This window comes from Pagrus pagrus (genome assembly GCF_965226575.1).
Source record: "Pagrus pagrus genome assembly, chromosome: 11".
In the NCBI taxonomy this organism is placed as follows: Eukaryota; Metazoa; Chordata; class Actinopteri; order Spariformes; family Sparidae; genus Pagrus; species Pagrus pagrus.
The window spans coordinates 20,779,471-20,800,218 of record NC_140195.1 but is presented as its reverse complement, the minus strand read 5'-3'; the positions used below and the strand labels follow the sequence as shown (position 1 = coordinate 20,800,218).

The following is a 20,748-nucleotide window of genomic DNA, read 5'->3' as shown; positions in this document are numbered from 1 at the left end:
ATTTGCAATCAGTCAGCAGATGAAAGTGATTAATGTCCAGGGCTCTCACCAGAATTTGAATTCAGTCAACCTGCTGGTGTAAGTGCGGACCTCATCGTTCTGCATGGTAGGAAGGGATAGGCCTCTATGAAGTGAGACAGACTGAAACTCAGTGAAGTTAATACACAAGGTGAATCAGCTTTTACCTTTAACCATGACTCAGCATTAAGACCAAATGTCATCTCCAAAACACCACATCAGGACCATAAAAACCATGTTTCATAAAAAGTATAGAAATGTATGTTTACATTTTTTACATGAGACTCAATTACTGTTAAAGTGACATTATTCTGAAATTTGTTGTGGATGGTGGGTAAGGCTCTGGACAATAGTGGTGCAGAGCAGTCATTGCTATCATATTTGCGCTTCAATTTCAAGAAGTTAATCATTGGATAATCAACACAGTGGCCCTACTGTGAAATTTCATTTTCTTGGACGTTATGATTACATTTTAGTTATTAGATGTGATTCTCTTTCCATGCAATGCATTGCACATGTCCAAATACAGTTTAAGGCAGGTGATGTACCAATAGAAGTAGACGTTCGACACTCTGTAGCTCCCTAAGTGCCATTCTTTGGCACACATACAATTGTAACAAATAAATGTCAAGAAAACACAAGATTATAATTAATATTACATTAATCTATATTTTTGTCTCATATGTATATACATGGGTCTTCCTTCAATGCATTTATCATTTTCCACTGCTTATCAGGGTTAGCTCCATCAGTGATAGTGACAGTGACAGCGACAGCAACAATGCAATCTCAAGTTACGCACTTCTGATATATTTTCTTTCATTATTTCACGATGCTACTGTGGCAGCCCTGTTGTTTTTCTGTGTTCGGCTCCCTACCTGCTTCCCCCCCCCTTTTCTCCCTCACCTGCTCCTTCTCCTGTGTGTGTGTGTGTCTGTGGGCGTGGCAGCAGCAGCAGCAGAGTGGCACACCTGTTCCAGATCAACTCATCACCCTCTGGCTTTATCTACCTGGTCTCTCCACCACTTCGGGCTAGATTATTGCATCCTTTATGGTGACTTCGGAGTGCTGCTATTTTGTATTTTCGTGTTTCCTGTGCTTTTGCCTTTGTGCTGATTCCCTTGTCTTGGCTCCTGCAGAGATCTTCAGCACTGTTCTGTTTGGCTTCCTGCTGACCTGCTCTCCTGTGTGCTTCCATGCCGGCTCCAGTCAACCCTAGGCATCCATGCTGGAATCCATAGTATTTCTTGAATTTTCCATAAGTTTCATGTCTACATGGACCAGTTAAAAAGGTCCATGTCACAGGAGTGAGAGCATCATCCACTAGAGGCCTATGTTCCTATAAATGGCAGGCATTCAAGCAGTGGTATCAGAACCAAAACATACTCCCATTTCAGTGCTCTATTGTACATGTTTTGGCATTCCTTGAGGAGTTACTGGATCTCTCCTTTTTCACAATTATGATTTCTATTTAAGTCATGTTGGCTTTGATGGTGCTCAGCCTCTTGCAATACTTTTCTTAAAGGGATTTAGATGCTTGGGGTCCAATCTAGTCCAATTCCATTATCCCATTATTTTGCTTAGGTGCTTGAGGAGGCTCTTTGTGGTCCCCCATTTGAGCCCATCGAGTCAGCAGATATAACTTTCATGTAAGACTGCACTGCTTCTCTTTTTGACCTCTGCAAAGTAGGTGGGCAACCTTTGTGCTTTTTTTATGTACATCCCTCTTCAGTACCCGGTTCATTTTAGATGGATCCAAGGTTACATTGCACCAGAATGCAGCTAAACCAAAGATTATCCCTGCAGCCTACACTCTGAAAACAAATGTCTTGGCTCAATGAAGAAAATTAAACAACAGTTTGCACTGATCTTTAAATCAGTGCAAAAATTGAATCATGTTTTTCCTCCCCACGGCCAAATGAAAAGCCCTCTCTAGCTGAGCAGATTTGTCAAATGAATCATCTGTTATCCACTGTTATGCTAAACTAAAGGGGAGGATGGCCAAATTAAACTGCTGAATATGACTAGCGTTACGTGTAGTAGTACAACATATTTCATGAACAGCATTAGCAGTTGTAGCCTATCCTTCGTACACGAGTCCACTATTGGTCACATCACAATTCAGAGTATGCCCAAATTCATTGCTTAAGTAGAATTTATTTGTAAATGAAATGATACTCACTTTGAACGTTTGTTATATTTGTTCAGCCTCCAGGTCCTCTAACACACGACTAACTGTCTGAACTTGTCCAGGCATGTGAAGTGGGGGAGGGGACTCAAGGTAGAGAAAAATTAAGTTATAAAGCCAATTTTATTAAGTTACTACAACTTAAATTTTGTTTTCAATCAATCAACACAGAAAATTGAGTGTAAATTACACACAATTTTAAGTTGTTGTAGTCACCAACATTATTGTGTCAACACAACTCATCAAATAACGTTTGCAACTTGAAAGGCTTATCTAAATCAATAAACTAGAGTTTTTATCTTGCAGCCATGCATTTAATTAAGTGGTGGTAACAGGTCCCCTGAATTATTTTTTAGAGTGCATAGCATAACTTTATGGCTTTGAGCTCTTGAGGTTTTACATCACATCACATTTCATTCATCATCCCTTCATACTTTGATAGTGGCGACTTAAAGTGTCTACAAAGGTATATAGTAATAGTAATAATAATAATAATAATAATAATAATAATAATAATAATAATAACGATAATACATTTATTTTATATAGCTCTTTTCAAGGTACACAAAGACACTTTACAGGTTAAAAAGCAGGATAATAAAAACAACACAAACAACACGGAGCGGCAGCCAATGTGCTCCAGGTTCCACCATCTTGAACTCGCCATGCACACACTGGCAAATGGTAGAATACATCAGGGCTCTTGATTACCCCAATGTATGAGTTTGATATGAATTAATGTACAATTAATACTTGAGCAAAGTTGAGTAAACAAATCCTGCACAAGTTGAAACTTTTGAAAAACTGCACAAAAGCCTTAATGTCCTGCATCCTAATAGCAAGCTCAACACAAAAAATGTCCCCCATGGAGAATCTTAGGTAACATATTGTATGTTCGCTCCCTGCCTCTGTTTGAGTGTTTGACACATACTGTATCAAGTGTGTTTGTCATCCTGTACCCAGTATCACAGTGTATTGGTGCCATCGTGTGGTGAGATCAGTGTTACAGCAAACACACAGACACACATCCAATTTCATATCTTTATTTAACCACTCTTACACATAACCTACTATGATTTTAGTCCACTTAAAGTATTGTGTACATTGAATAGAGATTTAATAATAAACGTATATAGCATCTTTAAAAACAGAGTTTACAAAGTGCTTTGACACTCAAGCAAAAGCAGTAAACTTTGGTTTACAGAATAAACAGCCAAGCCAAACACAAAGAAGTCTAGTCCAAGGTGAGTTAAAGGGGGCAGAACAGAAAATGTAAAATCACAAAAAGTCAATATCAATCAAGTAAAAGGAATAAAAGCAGGCAAAATCTCAGAAAAGGAAGAGAGAGAGAAGAAAATAAAATGTAAAAAAATAAATAATTACAAGAATAAAAACAATCAAGGCCGATTACAAGAAGACATCACATCAGAGGAATTAAGAAAAGATTAAAAGATTATGATCAGTAAAAATAAAGTAAAGGACAACAAATAGATTAAAGACTTAAAAAAAGCGACAAAGGACGGTAAGGCAAAGGAAAACAATATCACAAGGGAGGAATTAAAAACAGATACATAGTCTAAGACTAGGAAAAGAAATAAATGATGGAAGAATAAAAATTCAGTTAAAAAAGTATGACTTCACATAAAAGTCTATAAAAGTGGGTTTTAAGAAGTGATTTAATCCATATGACAACACATAATCTCACAAACACATGATCTCTTGGATTTAGTTATTCAAGAACAAAAGTTGAACTTATAAAAACAGCTCTTTCTCAAGTGTAAGTGAGACACATTTCTGACCTGGTATTATTCATGAACTGATAGTTCAATATTGTAGAAATTTCCGCTTTGAAATTATTGAGTGCAGATATTTATTTTCCTCACTAAGAATTTAATTTGGACGATTCAGTAGTGTAGCAAGTACGTTTTATCTTGAGGATACATACAGCTGTATCCACTATTTAATGTGTCAGCTTTATCTGTAATTTGCTTTTTCATTTGGCAAAATTATTGGGTGGATTATTTGAATGGAAGCAGTTAGTGTACAGCCTCTCTGTAATGAGCATTATCACTACACATAACATTCAAATCAGGGCAAGGCAAAAGACCCTCTTGCTGACCAAATGTCAAAGTCTTGCTAAACAGGATTTTAAGGGAAAACTTCTCTTATAGAAAATGTGTCACCCTGTGCTTGTTGTTGGATTGTTGTATCATAGCTAATTTCAAGATGTATTGCTCATTGATTTATACCTCACAAAAACAACAGCCAGATGCTTTAGAAGGCTAAAATAGCAGGATTACTAAAATTGAACTGAAAATATTAAGAAAACCTGAGGCACATCAGGTACTCTGTCTGTAGATCCACATATTTACTGGAAGCTTCTACTGGCTAATTGTTTTGGTATAATCCTGAATGAGACCTTGGAAGTACTGCTTTGTGTTTTTGTGGGGTTGAAATATGATGATGTAACATTTTGGGAGGAAATACCACAACAGAAAGGAGTAGAGACTGGAGAGTACTGCCAGAGCATTAAGAATTTCAATGTACTTGCCACGGTAGAGCGTGTATATAGTGGCAAAAATGATCCATGTGAGGATCAGCAGGAGCAGGCAGAAGGTTATTGCTTTGGCCTCATTGTAATTTTTTGGGAGATCTTTTCCCATGTAGGAGAAAACGAAGCAAAGAGAGCACAAAGATGAAAGTAAAATCATGGAACCAGAAAATGTTTTGAGATGAAAGTCACAACTAAGTATTATTTTGTCTGGGTACCAAACTGTTTCATTGTAGGGCTTGGGTGGAGCGCAAGAATAGCAGATAACAAGTATGAGTGCCTGAGTAACAAATGCCACAGTGATGACCAGCCATTGTCCATGATATTTCATCCACCAGCTGTGGAGCTTGGGGAACTTGGCAGCTATTTTGAAAATGCAAACAATTTGAAACGAGCGCACAACAAAACATGCCAAACAAACAGTGTAGAACAAAAAAAATGGCAAGAATCTTAAGATACAAAAGGAAGTTGTTGGCTTATCAAAGTAAAAGAACACACTAATACTACACAGACTGAGACAGCCTAAAATTAAGAAGCACATTGGTCCCCCAGCAGATCTGACAATAGGTGTGTTGTAGTTGACAGCAAAGAGGACGGACATGGCTGCTGTGAGACCCACCAAGGCCCAGGTCCCGACCATGATCACTATAGCTCCACTGTCTGTGAATGGGATGTACTCCACCACCCGCAGATTGCATGATGTGCTTCCTTCTGCAGACCACTCTGTCTTCTTGCATTGGATGCACTTGTAGGGATCCTCTGTTTTACACAAAAACACAAAAGAAGGACAGAATGTCAATATATGAGAGGAAGAAAATTAGTAAAAGTGTAAGCTTTTGAAAAATTCTCTATGTAAAGAGAGATCAAGATTTTATTTAATGTCAAATTGACTTCACCTCTTTATAGTAACAACTACCCAAGAGGTGACTGCAACAAGACTATGAATGTATTGGAGATTGCTAGGTTTATTTTGCTGTTGAAGACAACAGTGAACCAATCAAAAACACAATTCATTGCATATCCTTTCATATAATTCACCTGTACTGTTGACATAAGTTCCATTCAGACAGATTTCACAAGTGAAGCAGCATTTGTGGATTCCATCTTGCTTTTTTGCATGTCCTACAGGACACTCTGGGGAACACACTGAAGTAGGCACCTGTACAAGACAATCATTTAGCAACAAATCAAATATCAGTCAAGCCAAAAGAAAACTGTTATGAGTTGGGACAAATAAGGGTGAAGTATCAGTTATTGCACATATCCAGCATTTAATAAGTTTGAAGACTTTATGTAAAATGGAACGACCCTATTAGACAATGACAATTGACAATTGAGGGACGAGACTGGGATCTAAGGCGAGAAGGCCTGTGGGCTGTTGAGGAGTAGAGCGGGACACTTCAGGCAGACTACCTGGAGGCAGGGCAGAAGTAGAGCTGGACCCCTCAGCCCCTCAGTTCCTCTAATAAGTTGTCTCCTGTGGCCCGTTGCACCAGCAATACGTAAATTATGTCTTAAGTGAGAGTGTAAAGTAAACAATACGTTGAAGCTAGTTAGTTTGATACAAAAGCTGTGCTGTTGTTTGGCAGCACCACTGAGACACAAGATTCATCTTAACTACCCTGACGTAATGTCCAAACTAAGCAAACTATTGTTGCAGAAAATTACATTTTCACTTCCTGTGGCCAGTCAGTCAGAAGCCCTTTAGAGTGCCGAAGTCATGCCCAGTAGACCATGGGACCTTAAAAATATGTGTGGTAGTGAATGGAGAGAGACAAATGATTATTGGATCCTGTTTGAGTTGTGCCATGAAGTAAATATATGATGTGTGTCAATTGAAAAGATAATTTTCCAACTCAAGAAAGTCACAGTTGGTCTTAAATAAAGTAAAATATCATCTAGTTTTGTGTTAAACCACTCAGTGGACTACATAATCTCGCTCAGCACATGTCACCGACAACAACATGGCCGGTGCCTTGGCACAGAAAAGTTACTAAAAAAGATGAAAATCACAAGACATCTGGCCATATTAACAACTGCAGTAATATGAAAGGAGAATTCATCAGTTCTGTGAGCTGCTAATATACAGGACCAAGTCTACAATGTTTACGTACGGGTTTTGGTGACCGTGCAATGAAACAATGTCACTAATGCGACTGTCGGGTGTGTGGTCTTTATATTTACATATTTTCACAGCCTTATATTTTATTAGTTTTATGGCTAATTGCAAGTTTCTCAAGTTGAAAAATTGTTTTAAATTTACAAACATCATATGTGTAAGTCATTGCACAATCCAAACAGGAGCAACAAATTATTTGTCTCTCTCCATCCACTACCATCCCTTGAAGATCCCATGAAGGATGAGTGACTTCGGCTCTCTATTTTAAATACAATGTTTATTACGATGTTGTCCCTCGGGCCCAGGCTAACGTCTGAAAATAACTTCTGTTAACTACTGTTAATCATCAGCAGCTATTTTATGGAGGACTTTACACTAATTTTAGCTAACTTCCTGTCCGTTTTGCAGTTGGGAATCTCTCCTCTCTTTGTCACCACACTTGTATGACTCCTTCCTTTTTTTCGAGGCATTTCTCTTTGCGGTTAAACTGGTATTGGAAATGCAAATCAATACTATGTGGTTTGACTCAGCGTGGCCAAAAATGCCACACACACGCAGACATATCCTTGTGGAACGGAAAAAGCATAACACATTTTTAATGTAGATAATCTAGATATTGCATTAAAATACACATTATACTAAACATATTGTAATAAGGGAAAACAACTTACTTCTCCGTCCATGTACCACTGAATTTTGCTGTTGTTGATGAAGAAATTGACTCTTGGGTATAATTCATAAAAGCCGATCTCCTCTGCATCACCACTGTGGTTCCAGAAAACAATAGAATAGGATCCATACTTCGGGTCACCATTCTCATCAAACTGAATACTCTGGTTTAAAAGTGTAAAATTGGACTTCTTCAGCTCTGCTAGAACCTGGCGTGGGTACAAAGTTCAAATGATTCAAATGTTTTACTTACTTCTTTGTGTTCACAATAAAAATAATTATATGCTTACATATTATTACATTGTTTATATCAGTTGAATAAGCTAAAAGACAAAAAACTAATAGATTTACCTATAATTTTTGACAACCTCAAGTTGGAGCAAAATTCAGAGAGGAGCAAAATAACTCAAATAAGCTTAGTAAATAAAAAACAATCTTAAATGATTTGTATACTTACCATATGTGGGTACACTTTAATATTCCCATCACATCTGCCAGATCCACATTGCAAGGTGTTATGTAAGGCATGAGCGATGGCATATACAGCAGAATAAACAGCAAAAGAGAAAGATGGGTCTGCAGCAAGTACATCTACTCCTCTCAGGTTACTGCAGTTGCAAACCTGATTACAAAACATATTTTGTTCTGCATTAAGACAATTGTTCTGGCTTTTGGAAGCATAGATAAAATCATTGAAACCAGGTATTGTCTGTAATGGCTGTGACAACCCAATTACAGTTCCAATATTTTTGATTCCTTTTGTCTTGGGGAGCCTCTTGTTTAAGGACCATGTGTCCCCTGCTATCCACACTTTGTTTGTGATATTCAGTTGTATTGCTGACTCAATGAGAGCTTCAGCAGTCATTTCAGGTGCAAAAACAATAATGATGTATATCCTCTGTGCCTCTATCTGTTTGAATATTTGAGAGTAATCTGGCTTGTCACCGAGGCCTTTGGTGTAGGCCAGGCAGATCTCAGTGTCCTTAATCCTCTTTATGAACAATTCCTGTCCATCAATGCCATAATCATTATCACTGTTAAGAAAAGCAACCCAGCGCCAGTTGAAGTGCTGCACAATGTTAAAAATCACTTCTATGGAGTCTGTATTGGGATGCACTGTTCGCAGAAAAGAGGGGAATTTAGCTTTTTTTGAAAAGACAGAACTAGAAGATCCATAGTTGACCTGTAAATAGAGTGATAAGATAATCAGTTTCTATCATTTATTTATCATTTTCAATGATAATTCACAATAATAGCTGTTTCAAATGAACAAAATGACTATAACATTGTCCTATACTATGCTGTATTGATATAAGTCTGAAAAAACCTACCATAGGAATGAGATCCACCATGAACAATGGGGCAACCGTCAGGGTGTGAGTGCTTGAAAAAGGGCCAACCACTGCTATTACTTTGGACTCTATGGACTTATGTGTTTGTTGCTCATGTTGTTCACCCCAAGGTTGAATCATGCCATTGACTAAGATGAGGTTTAAAATGCCTGGAAAACTCTGTGTATCTGAGCAGTGGTCAAATATTTCATAGCCCAGAGATACATTTGGCAGTAGGTTGGTAGAATTATTGATTTCCTCCACGGAGAATCTCATCAACTGAAACATTCGATAATGTGTAAGAATGAAAGGTTGACTGAGGACAGAGAAAGAACAACAGGAGAAAAGGGTTAAGAATTCAAATTGCAGCTTATTTACAGTTTTGCCAAATTGCTTTAAACAGTACTGTTTGTAAAGTAAAAATAACTCAACCAAGATGTATTTAGAAAAACTCACCTTGAGCAGTCGATGGCTTCTGGTCTGTCATGATAAAGGGGTACACTGGCTTGATGAATATCAAACAGTCCACCTATTAAATAATCTCCTTCCAGATGGAATTCTGAGGCTGGGACGGTGCATTGTGCCAAGGCATGAAAAACAAATCCCAGGAGACACAGAAAACCTAGACGGTTTTTCATTGTTTCAGTTATTGTTTACAGGTCTGATGTGAACTCTAATGCAATTTGCCTCTGCCTTTAGAAGGTTATGAGACCCAGTGGTCATTTCCATGCATGTGGGAGTGCATGAAGAGTGGCAAATAACTATAAATGGTTGGAGGGGAATTTACAAACCAGCATGCAAAAGCATCTAATCTGCTGCTTGACAGTTTGCCGGTAATGTCTACATGTACATACTGTAACAGAGTTAAAAAAAAAAAAAAATCTGTAGTCCTTATTGATTATATATACCTGTGTGACGAATATGATGATGATGAAAACAGAAATTATATCTATGTTTAAAAATTGTGCATTACATGTTCCTTTTTTACCATTCCCTGATTTCAAGGACTGCCATTGATTTTAGAATAAAAAGTAGGCTTTAGGCACTTGACCAAAGAGTAAAATTATAAAATAATAATTGTAAAATATTAGAAATTTAAAACATTTCTATGTTTTACATTGCTAACCAGTTTCAACCTGCAAACATCATGGTGAAGATGATACAAACAAAACTGATTACACCTGAATTTTTATATAAAGAATAACAGAGATAAACATCATTCTATCACATAATGAACCAACAATCAGATTCAAAGGAAACATGATTACACAATTACAATGATATCAAGGATTTTAAATAATGAAAATATTATATATTATAATATTATATTGGTGTATATACAAATCTTATGGTGTTGTGCTGTCTAATTAACAAGTGCATCCACAATGTCCATATTTAGAAATATTACCTTTTACTTAATTCGGACCAGGATGTGCTGAGGCATTACATTTGAAAATCCAACAGATTATCCACTAAAAACTTTTTTCCACCCACTGTCTCCCTTTCACCATCAAAAGTCTGTCATTGCATGGCTGATGTTCAGCAAACTGTTTTGTCTTTGTTTTATAATAACTAAAACACAAAAGGCTGTTAAGCAACAACTCTTGTTGCAGGGCATGTTTCACAATTTAATGCCCCTTTAGAAGAAAGTTATACTATCAGAATATTTTACACAAGTACAGATGACCTTGTAACATCACACTACATAGCGTCACAAGCAAATTTACACAAATAAAATTAATTCAACCCAGCATCTCTGGTTTAGGCTTAAAGACCACCTCCTCTTACAAATGATCACTGCAGGATTGAATGGTAGACCACACAGGTAATTTGAAATAGGAAAATTTGCCATCACTCAGACAATGAAAGTGATAAATGGCCAGGGCTCTCACCAGAATTTGAATTCAGGCAACCTGCTGGTGTAAGGGCGGAACTCGTCATTCTGCTCCGTTGCAAGGGATAGGCCTCTCTGAAGTCTGACATAGTAAAGTTAATAATAAAGAAGAATTATATATGACATTTAACCATAACTCCTCATTAAGACACTGTCTCATAAAAAGTATAGAAGTCTATGTTTTAATTTCTAAAAAAAGACCCAATGACTTTTAAACTGACATTAATCTAACAATGTTCACAATCTATACAAATTGTTTGTTTTTTAGATTAATGGACAATAAGGTGGATCAAGCACCTGACAATAGTGTTTCATTGCTATCATTTATTTACACTTTAATATCAAGAGGTAAATCATTGGTTAATCAACATTGTGGCCCTACTGTGAAATTTAATTTTCTTGCATGTTATGGTTACATCTAAATTATTATAGGAAATGCTCTTTCTATGCATACTGTATATGCATAGTGGTTGCGCACATCCACATACTGTTTAAGGCCGGAGCTGGATCAATAGAAGATGAAAACATGAAAAAAGGTCAGCACACTGTTGCTCCCTTAAGTAGAGGTCATTAGCAAACCCTCAAGTAACTTTTCGAGCAATGCTGTTCTTCAGACTTAAAAAAAAACTACAGAGATGCTCTTGTAATGTGATAGCCACATGATGATACTGGTGAATTAGAAAACCCACGTAACAACAAGTTCTATTTGATACAAATAAATGTCTCTTAAAACTCATTTATATTAATGAGACCCTTCCCCACCATTACAACTCCTCATAGTCCTTCAGCTGCCTAATGGTATTACTCCACTTTTTAAAGTCAACAATTCAGTTATCTGTATTTTTGTATATTATATGTATACATGTGTTTTACCTCCATGCATCTATCCATTTACCACCACTTATCCAGGGTCAGTTCTGCCAGAGGGTGGCAGCATTCTGAGCAAGGCAGTCCAGGGGCCCAAGGTATAAATGATGCATACCCCCTAAAACCATGCACATGCACTGGTACGTATAAAAGAAGAATGTGCCATGAGACGGTGTGCACCTCACACACACATCAGGCCAGACTTAGAACATTTTCCAGAGCCAACTGTGGGCAATATGATGAGGATGAGCTTAAATATAAAATGACAGATGCAATCTTACGGTAAACCTTTTTACTGTTTTTCTGCCAATTTCCCTATACTAGATTCTGTGAAATGTCAATCAAAGAGGCATTTATAAGTGTTTTTTTTAAATAACTGGTCATGAGTTATACATTTGATCATTCTTTTCATTTATGCTGAAGTCCACTACTTCCCTGTTATGATTTTTTATTTTGATCCTCAGTTGTGAAGTACTTTATAAAGTCTGTTTCAATAAAAACAACCTTCTGAATGCAGCTCCAAGTGGTGGCCACCACATTGGAGGCTTTAAACATGGCCCACTCAGATTCAATTTCCCCAACCGCCCCCAGGATGTGGGAGAAATTCTGCAGTGGTGGGAGTTAAAGACCTTGTGGACAATACCTCACCCAGAAATTGTCATTACTCTCATGGTACATTTATGTTTTCCAGTTCAGTTTGCACATAGTTGATCTGGTACCAAGTATACTTATGAATCACCAACCTGAATGCCTGAACATGGTAATTGTTATGGCTAATCCATGACTAGTACAGAACTTCAATAACAAAGCACCACCCCCACAGCACCCTGGCATCACTCACACAACAAGAAAAGAAAGTCCAGCCCCTTACCAGGAGTTTGATTGCTGACCCAGTGCTGTGCGCACAGATGTGCCAAAGAAGTCTATATCTACTTTAGTTGGTACCACTCCTCCTCCTGCACTAGCTCTAATTCCTTGACTGCCAGAGAGGTGACTTTTCACCATCAATCGCAGTCTCAAATTACACACTTCTGACATACTTCATTTTACTGATCTCAACTCCATGTGGAAGCAATTAGGCATTAGGGAAGTTCCCTTCAGGTAATTGGCTTGGTACATCACTTATAGCATGAGATATCATGCCCCTACATGAGCACCTGAAGACACCTCTATTTACACTTTAAGGCAGATGAGCTTTAGGTGAAGTATGCAAGGCCCCGTCTGCAGATATACATATACTGTATATATATTATATTCACACATTGCAACTTCAGTAGAACAGGATATTACACATCCACTCAACACCCACTTCATCCCACTGCCCTCAGGGGGGAGGTACAGAGCACTGAGGTGCAGAAGGACTCGCTTTGGGAAAAGCCTGATCCCCTCAGCTATAACTGCCCTGAATAATAGGCCTTTCTGAACAGACCCGAGTATGGTTTTGTAATTGCTGTGTAGTACTGTGTGTTTTTGATGGTGTGTTGTTGTATGTACTGTTTTTGTATACTGTCTGTTGTATGCACAGTCTGTCTGATGGGTACAGTGCTGTGAAAAATAATTTCCTCTTGGGATGATTGTCTGATTCTAAAGTCTAGTCTAAATATCCATCATCACCATCATCTGTCACTTCTTACATTGTACACACCCTGCAAAGAACACCTCTGCCAAGTTGACTAACTAGCTGCAACTAGTTAGCCCTGTTTTGTCATATGCTACTGCTAGCTTGAAGTTAGTTCAACGGCCCTTCTACTCTCTAGTCTGTGACATCGCAAGAAGCTTTGTAGAACATTGTCAAATTATGATGATGACATGAGTCATCAGGATTTGCAGAAACTTGTAAAGTCCATGCCGCCCTTAAAGTGTAACACCATAGGTAACATACTGTATGTTCACTCTCAGCCTTTGTTTTAGTAGAGTTTTAGAAATAACTTTCTCACAGAGCTGAATTGACACGTACTGTATCTAGTGTGCCTGCAGTCCTGTAGCCAGTATCACAGTGTATTGGTGCCATCGTGTGGTGAGATCAGTGTTACAGCAACAGTTGAACAGAGAAAACACACACATCCCTTTTCATATCTTTATTTAATTGCTCTCACACATGAGAAAATGATCATTTCATTGTGTCCCCCTAAAGTATAGTGTACATTCAATAGACTGTCAATCCATATGCCAACAACACCACAAGCACATATGGTCTTGGGTTTAGTTATTCAAGAACAAAGGTTGAACTTATAAAAACAGCTCTTTCTCAAGTGTAAGTGAGACACATTTCTGACCTGGTATTATTCATGAGCTGATGAGTTGTTCAATATTGTAGAAATTTCAGCTTTGAAATAATTGAGTGCAAATATTTATTTTTCTCGTGAAGAAATTCATTTTCAAGTGTAGATGATTCAATAGTGTAGCAAGAAAGTTTTATCTTGAAGATACATACAGCTGTATCTATAATGTGTCAGCTTTATCTGTAATTTGCTTTTTAATTTGGCAAAACGTTTGGGTGCGTTATTTGAATGGAAACCATCACAGTTAATGTACAGCCTCTCTGTAATGAATATTATCACTACAAATAACATATGTTATAAAAAATGTTGCCACCTATTTTGAACATTTCAGAAATTTGTGCCTGTTGTTGGAATGTTGTATCTTAGTCAATTTCAAGACTTACTGCTCATTGATTCATATATTGTAGAAACAACAGCAGTCGAATGCTTTAGAAGGCTAAAATGGCAAGATTACTAGAATAAGATCAACATGTTTACCTGAAGCTGCTACTGGCTAATTGTTTTGGTATAATCCTGAATGATACCTTGGAAGTACTGCTTTGTGTTTTTGTGGGGTTGAAATATGATGATGTAACATTTTGGGAGAAAATACCACAACAGAAAGGAGTAGAGACTGGAGAGTACTGCCAGAGCGCTAAGAGTTTGGATGTGCTTGCCACGGTAAAGCGTGTATACAGTGGCAAAGATGATCCAGGTGAGGATCAGCAGGAGCAGGCAGAAGGTTATTGCTTTGGCCTCATTGTAATTTTTTGGGAGATCTTTTCCCATGTAGGAGAAAATGAAACATAAGCAGCACAAGGACAAAAGTAAAACGACAGGACTAGAGGTTGCTGTGAGATTAATGTCACAACTAAGTATTATTTTGTCTGGGTACCAAACTGTTTCATTGTAGGGCTTGGGTGGGGCACAAGAGTAGCCGATAACAAGTAAGAGTGCCTGAGTACTAAATGCCACAGTGATGACCAGCCATTGTCCATGATATTTCATCCACCAGCTGTGGAGCTTGGGGAACTTGGCAGCTATTTTGAAAATGCAAACAATTTGAAACGAGCGCACAACAAAACATGCCAAACAAACAGTGTAGAACAAAAAAAATGGCAAGAACCTTAAGATACAAAAGGAAGTTGTTGGCTTGTCGAACTGAAAGAACACACTAATACTACACAGACTGAGGCAGCCTAAAATTAAGAAGCACATTGGTCCCCCAGCAGATCTGACAATAGGTGTGTTGTAGTTGACAGCAAAGAGGACGGACATGGCTGCTGTGAGACCCACCAAGGCCCAGGCCCCGACCATGATCACTATAGCTCCACTGTCTGTGAATGGGATGTACTCCACCACCCGCAGATTGCACGATGCGCTTCCTTCTGCAGACCACTCTGTCTCCTTACAGTGGATGCATATGAAGGGATCCGCTGTTTATAAGACAGACAAATTATCGATAAAGTTAATGTTAAAATAGGAAAGCCATTCTGTGCTTTTATCTTTTACATTATACAACCTCCTAAATTGAGCTTTGAAGAGTTAAAAAGCGCTTGAGTTATTGGCATGTTCAGTCATCAGGATGGAAATCGAAACCTATCATTCTTCTCAGCCATGGAAGTCATCTTGCATATAGAATATTCTCACTTTCTTCCTCTCATATGTAATAATTTACCTGTGCTGTTGATATAAGTTCCATTTGGACAGATTTCACAATTGAAGCAGCATTTGTGGATCCCATTTTGCGTTTTTGCATGTCCAACAGGACATTCTGGGGAACATTGTGAAGAAGGCACCTGTACAAGACAATTGTTTAGGAACAAATTCAATGTAGGTGAAGCAAAAAGAAGAAGAATATCTCTTTGTACTAAAAAAATTAGGAAAGCGGTGTTTTAAATGTATTAAGAGGAATTGTGAAAAGGAAACACAAACACAACGTTTGTTGCCATTGACACAATGGCAACAAACAATGCAAACTTACTAACACTTCAAATTAAGACGTCACTGCAAATGACACCATTAACAACCACCATCGGTTGATCTATGTTAAGCCTGTCAGAGCTGATTCTAAACGTCGCTCAACCAAAATCAAACCCATTCTTTAATGGAAAGATACTGTATAAACTGTTCATATACTACATACTGCAATATTATAATTAGGAAATAAAACAACTTACTTGTCCCTTTGTGTACCACTGAACTTTGGTGCTGTTGATGAAAAAATTGACCCATGGGTAAAAATGATAAAAGCCGATCTCCTCTGCATCACCACCGTGGTTCCAGAAAACAATAGAGTAGGCTCCAAACTTGGGGTCACCATTCTCATCAAACTGAATACTCTGGTTTAAAAGTGTAAAATTGGACTTCCTCAACTTGGCTAGAACCTGATTTGGGCAAACAAAGGTCAGATGACAATTACTTGCATGTATTTACAATGAACATATGAGATTTGAATAAATAGGTTTTTAAAAACATTCCTGTGTATGGAGTAACTTCTGTGTTTTCACCCTTCTGAGGCATTAGGAAGTGGTTTATCTAATTATACACTTTAGCTATTGCCATATTTTTTTGTCTGAGATTTTGATGGCAATGCAATGTTTGAAAAGTAAGCAGAGTAGCAAAAATCTTTTACAGGCTTAAAGTTGCTGGATCAGAGACTGGAGACACCTCTATTAGCAGATAGATAGAAGTTGGATGAAACATTTACACACTATGCTGATAGCTCTCAATAAGTTAAATTACAAAGTGGCACCTTGATAATAACAACGCATGCCAAGCAGCAGTATGAGATATTGAAAAAAAAAAATGCTTTAATTCAATTTATCAGGAGTTATCAGTTGGTTGTGTGGCTCTATTGTCAGCTAAAGTTCATGTTTACATTTTTTATATTATAACTAAGACAGCCTTTTATTAAAGTTAACTCTCAGAAACATAAACAAGCAAATTTAGACTGTCAGATCTTCTGTGAACTTACCATGTGTGGGTACACTTTTATATTCCCATTACATCTGCCAGATCCACATTGCAAGACATTGTGTAAGGCATGAGCGATGGCATATACAGCAGAATAAACAGGAAAAGAGAAAGATGGGTCTGCAGCGAGGATGGCTTCAGTACTCAGGCTACTGCAGTTGCAAACCTGATTACAAAACATACTTTGCTCTGCATTTTCACAATGAGTCTGGCTTTTTGTGATATTGATAAAATCATTGAATCTGGGTATTGTCACTACTGGCTGAGACACCCCGAGTACAGTTCCAATATTCTTGATGCCTTTTGTCTTGGGGAGCCTCTTGTTTAGGGACCATCCATCATCTGCAATCCACACCTTGTTTGTGATATTCAGTTGTATTGCTGACTCAATGAGAGCTTCAGCAGTCGTTTTTGGAGCAAAAACTATAATGATACGTATCCCCTGTGCCTCTATCTGTTTGAATATTTGAGAGTAATCTGTATCATGACTGAGGCTTTTGGTGTAGGCCAGGCAGATCTCAGTGTCCTTAATCCTCTTTATGAACAATTCCCGTCCATCAATGCCAAAATCATTTTCAATGTGAAGGAATGCAACCCAGCGCCATTTGAAGTGCTGTACAATGCTAACAATCACTTCTATGACCTCTTTATTGGGATGCACTGTTCGCAGGAAAGATGGAAATTGCTCTTTTGTTGAAAAGACTGAACTAGAAGCTCCATAACTGACCTGTTAAAAGAAAAAAAAATAATTAAAAACTAATCTTAGATGAAACAGTTGTTGATAACATAATAACATAAGTCTATTATTAATCATTTGGTCTGTCTGAAATAATGTTAAAACATAAAAAATAAAATCCAATTTACCATGGGAATGAAATCCACCATGAACAATGGGGCCGCAGTCAGGGCCTGAGTGCTTGAAAAAGGACCAACCACTGCTATAACTTTGGACACTTTGGACAGATTTTTGTGTGGTTCACCCCAAGGTTGAGTCATGCCATTGACTGAGATGAGGTTTAAAATGCCTGGAAAACTCTGTGTATCTGAGCAGTGGTCAAATATTTCATAGCCCAGAGATACATTTGGCAGTAGGTTGGCAGAATTATTGATTTCCTCCACAGAGAATCTCATCAACTGAAACCTTCGGTAATTTGGGAGAAGGAAGGGCTGACTGAGGACAGAGATAGAACAACAGGAGAAAAGGATTAAGAATTACTTTAAAGTATCACTGTTGTTAGTGAAAGTTGAAATAAAATCCTCATTGGGACCTCTGTACAGATTTGGATGTTACAAAACAAATCTCATGGAATAAGGATGAAGATCAGACTTAACATGTGTGCTACTTAGCCATAGCTACTGGTCTCATGTTTGAGGCAATATTTTGAATGTACGAATGATCTGTTACACCAGCCGTTGTTCAGTATTTTTTTTTTTTACTTGAGCAGATATCCACTCACCTGGAGCAGTTGATGGCTTCTGGTCTGTCATTATGAACAGGGCCAGTGGCATGATGAATATCAAACAGTCCACCTATCAAATAATCTCCTTCCAGCCGAAACTCTGAGGCTGGGATAGTGCATTGAGCAAAGGCATGAAGGAAAGATCCCAGGAGACACAGAGAAGCAAGAAAATGCCCCATTTTGTAGTTAACCTACCTTTTACCAATCTAATGTGAATTCCAATGGGATTTGCCCATGCCTTAATAAGTTATGAGACAGTGATCTGTTCCATTGACATGGGAGATAAATACATAGCGTCAAATGGTTGGAGGAGTATTCACAAACCAGTATGCAAAAGCTGCTGCTGCACATACTCCCTGTGTATGCAGAGGGTTTACCAATCATCATTGGCAAGCCAGTTAAATGCCTCAAACTTGAATAAAACTGGTATTCCTTTTAAAAAATGTAAGTTCCCTCTTTTAGCAAAGACAAATTTAATTAAAGCAACATAATGTACAAGTTAGCATTTTTTACAATTTGGCGCACCCCACAGTTTCTGAGTGCAACACCACTGATCATAGATACAAATCCCATATTTGTTAGATGTAATGTAGGTGCTAACAACAAACAAAACTCATAATGTCATAACAATGTTATGTCTTGAAAACTTGCAACGCTGTGATCCTCTCACTGACGTTACGTAGTGCAGAAACAAGTGATAGGGGGGCGGAGTGGCTGAGACAGACATCATTCACCCTATTACAAGATACTGTATCATCAAAATGATTTTGATGCAGTTATTTTAAGGTGAAACAAAAAAAGTTACGTAATGTTGCTTTAATTTTTTTATATTCACTCTGAGGGACAGATATGAGAATCACAAAAAAACTAAAAACAATAACATAGAAAATATACCTGTTTAAAAATTTTAGAGACTAGTTCCATATGCTACAACTTTCGGGTGATTTAGCATACTTTCTTTTATTATGATCCATGGTTTGAAGAACTAAAATTTGTTTTATCAAAAAAGAAAGAAAATATTCTTTAGGCATTCCACCAAGGAATACAATTATATTTATTTAGTAGTGTACATTAATGACTTGAAATAGTGCTGACCAGCAGATATCATGGTGCCAATAATAACAAGACAAAACATCTACAACCAGGCTAGTGGTTTTTTGTGACTTTACCTTGGCACATACTTTACACAGACACATAACCCTCATTTAATAGCATATCTGTGTTACATGAACAAACCAATAGAGTGATGTAGCCAACAAGATGGCTATGATGACTGGACAAATTACTTAACATGGCTTTTCCTTGGGTGACGTATTGTAAATGATGCAATGTGGATTCTAGGTAGCAGCATGGCAGATGAGGAGCTTGTGCCAAAAAAGATCGATCTTCAATGCAATAATGTGTTTTAATTGTTCAAATCAAAGCGTGCCCGACTTGCGTCAAGCAAGGTTGCGGTGACATCTCAGCAACCGCTGCCAATCCATGACAACCAGCCGTAGTTCTCCCCTTTCTGAAGAGCGTGTGTTATGACACTCATGTCTGTGCAGGAGACCACAGAGAATCACTTTGTCATAGTTTTTCTTGATCACACATTATAACTGGGCCTACTGACTAAACATCCAAACCACAACATCTACCAAATAGCAGACCTATTTCCCAAAACTATAATGACTATTCCCCTGTTTTCACACATCATTCAGATTTCTTAAACTCTTGGTGAAAAACTCTAAACTCAAATCCTGTCATATATCATTGGCTGCACCATATGCTCACTTCGAAAGCTATTTTTCTTATATTGTACATTCATCGAAATTATTTTTCACCATTCTTTATCCGTTGCATATTTTTTTCAGTGCATTTCCTTTTTTTTTTTACCCGATATCAATTTATTTTTCCACAGTACACTGAGGACTCACTAAAAGTACTTTTATTTGTTGCAGTAAGGTGTTTTTATGGTAGTGTTTTGACTTTATCTTACTGGTATGTACATAATGGCTTTCTTATAGCATGTGTGTATTTGATGGCTTTTGAGTGATGTAGGAATGCAATATTTGGCTTGGATGATTACATAGTGATTGAACAGAGTCTCCAATTGAATAGAAAGTTTGGTTTTGACATGGAGGTTTGTAAATGTGAGGATGCAGTTTTGCATTTGTGTTCAGGGCTATGGAAAATGGCACATTGTGTGATGTTCAGCGAACTATGTTTTTCTTGATATGTAATTGTTTAAATAACTGAAAAATCTAAAAGGTATTAACCAGCAACTTTTGCTATTGCTGGGAATTACTCATAATTGATTGGCTATTTAGAAGAAAGTTATACCATATTAAGGACGCTATCAGCAATCATGTGAGATGAGCTTGTAGGTTACACAGGACAAAGTCACAAGCAAATTTACACAAATGAAATCAATT

The 20,748-nt window shown here is 37.6% G+C and overlaps 2 protein-coding genes and 1 long non-coding RNA gene across 5 annotated transcripts in view; 1 reads left to right on the top strand and 2 right to left on the bottom strand.

Moving 5' to 3' along the window:
* LOC311264849 overlaps positions 1-20,748 on the top strand; it is an 83,536-nt gene that overhangs the window by 20,733 nt on the left and 42,055 nt on the right. The gene's annotated exons all lie outside the window — the stretch shown is intronic.
* On the bottom strand, positions 4,588-9,514 carry LOC311264701 (taste receptor type 1 member 1-like; the record flags this gene model as incomplete). The annotated part of the gene is made up of 6 exons (XM_084365792.1): positions 4,588-5,516; positions 5,796-5,916; positions 7,548-7,754; positions 8,003-8,728; positions 8,877-9,192; positions 9,333-9,514. 6 exons carry the CDS (start codon positions 9,512-9,514, stop codon positions 4,588-4,590), a joined length of 2,481 nt encoding a protein of 826 aa, XP_084221918.1.
* On the bottom strand, positions 14,406-18,513 carry LOC311264844 (taste receptor type 1 member 1-like; the record flags this gene model as incomplete). Its single annotated transcript, XM_084365992.1, has 6 exons — positions 14,406-15,334; positions 15,577-15,697; positions 16,079-16,285; positions 16,876-17,601; positions 17,739-18,045; positions 18,332-18,513. 6 exons carry the CDS (start codon positions 18,511-18,513, stop codon positions 14,406-14,408), a joined length of 2,472 nt encoding a protein of 823 aa, XP_084222118.1.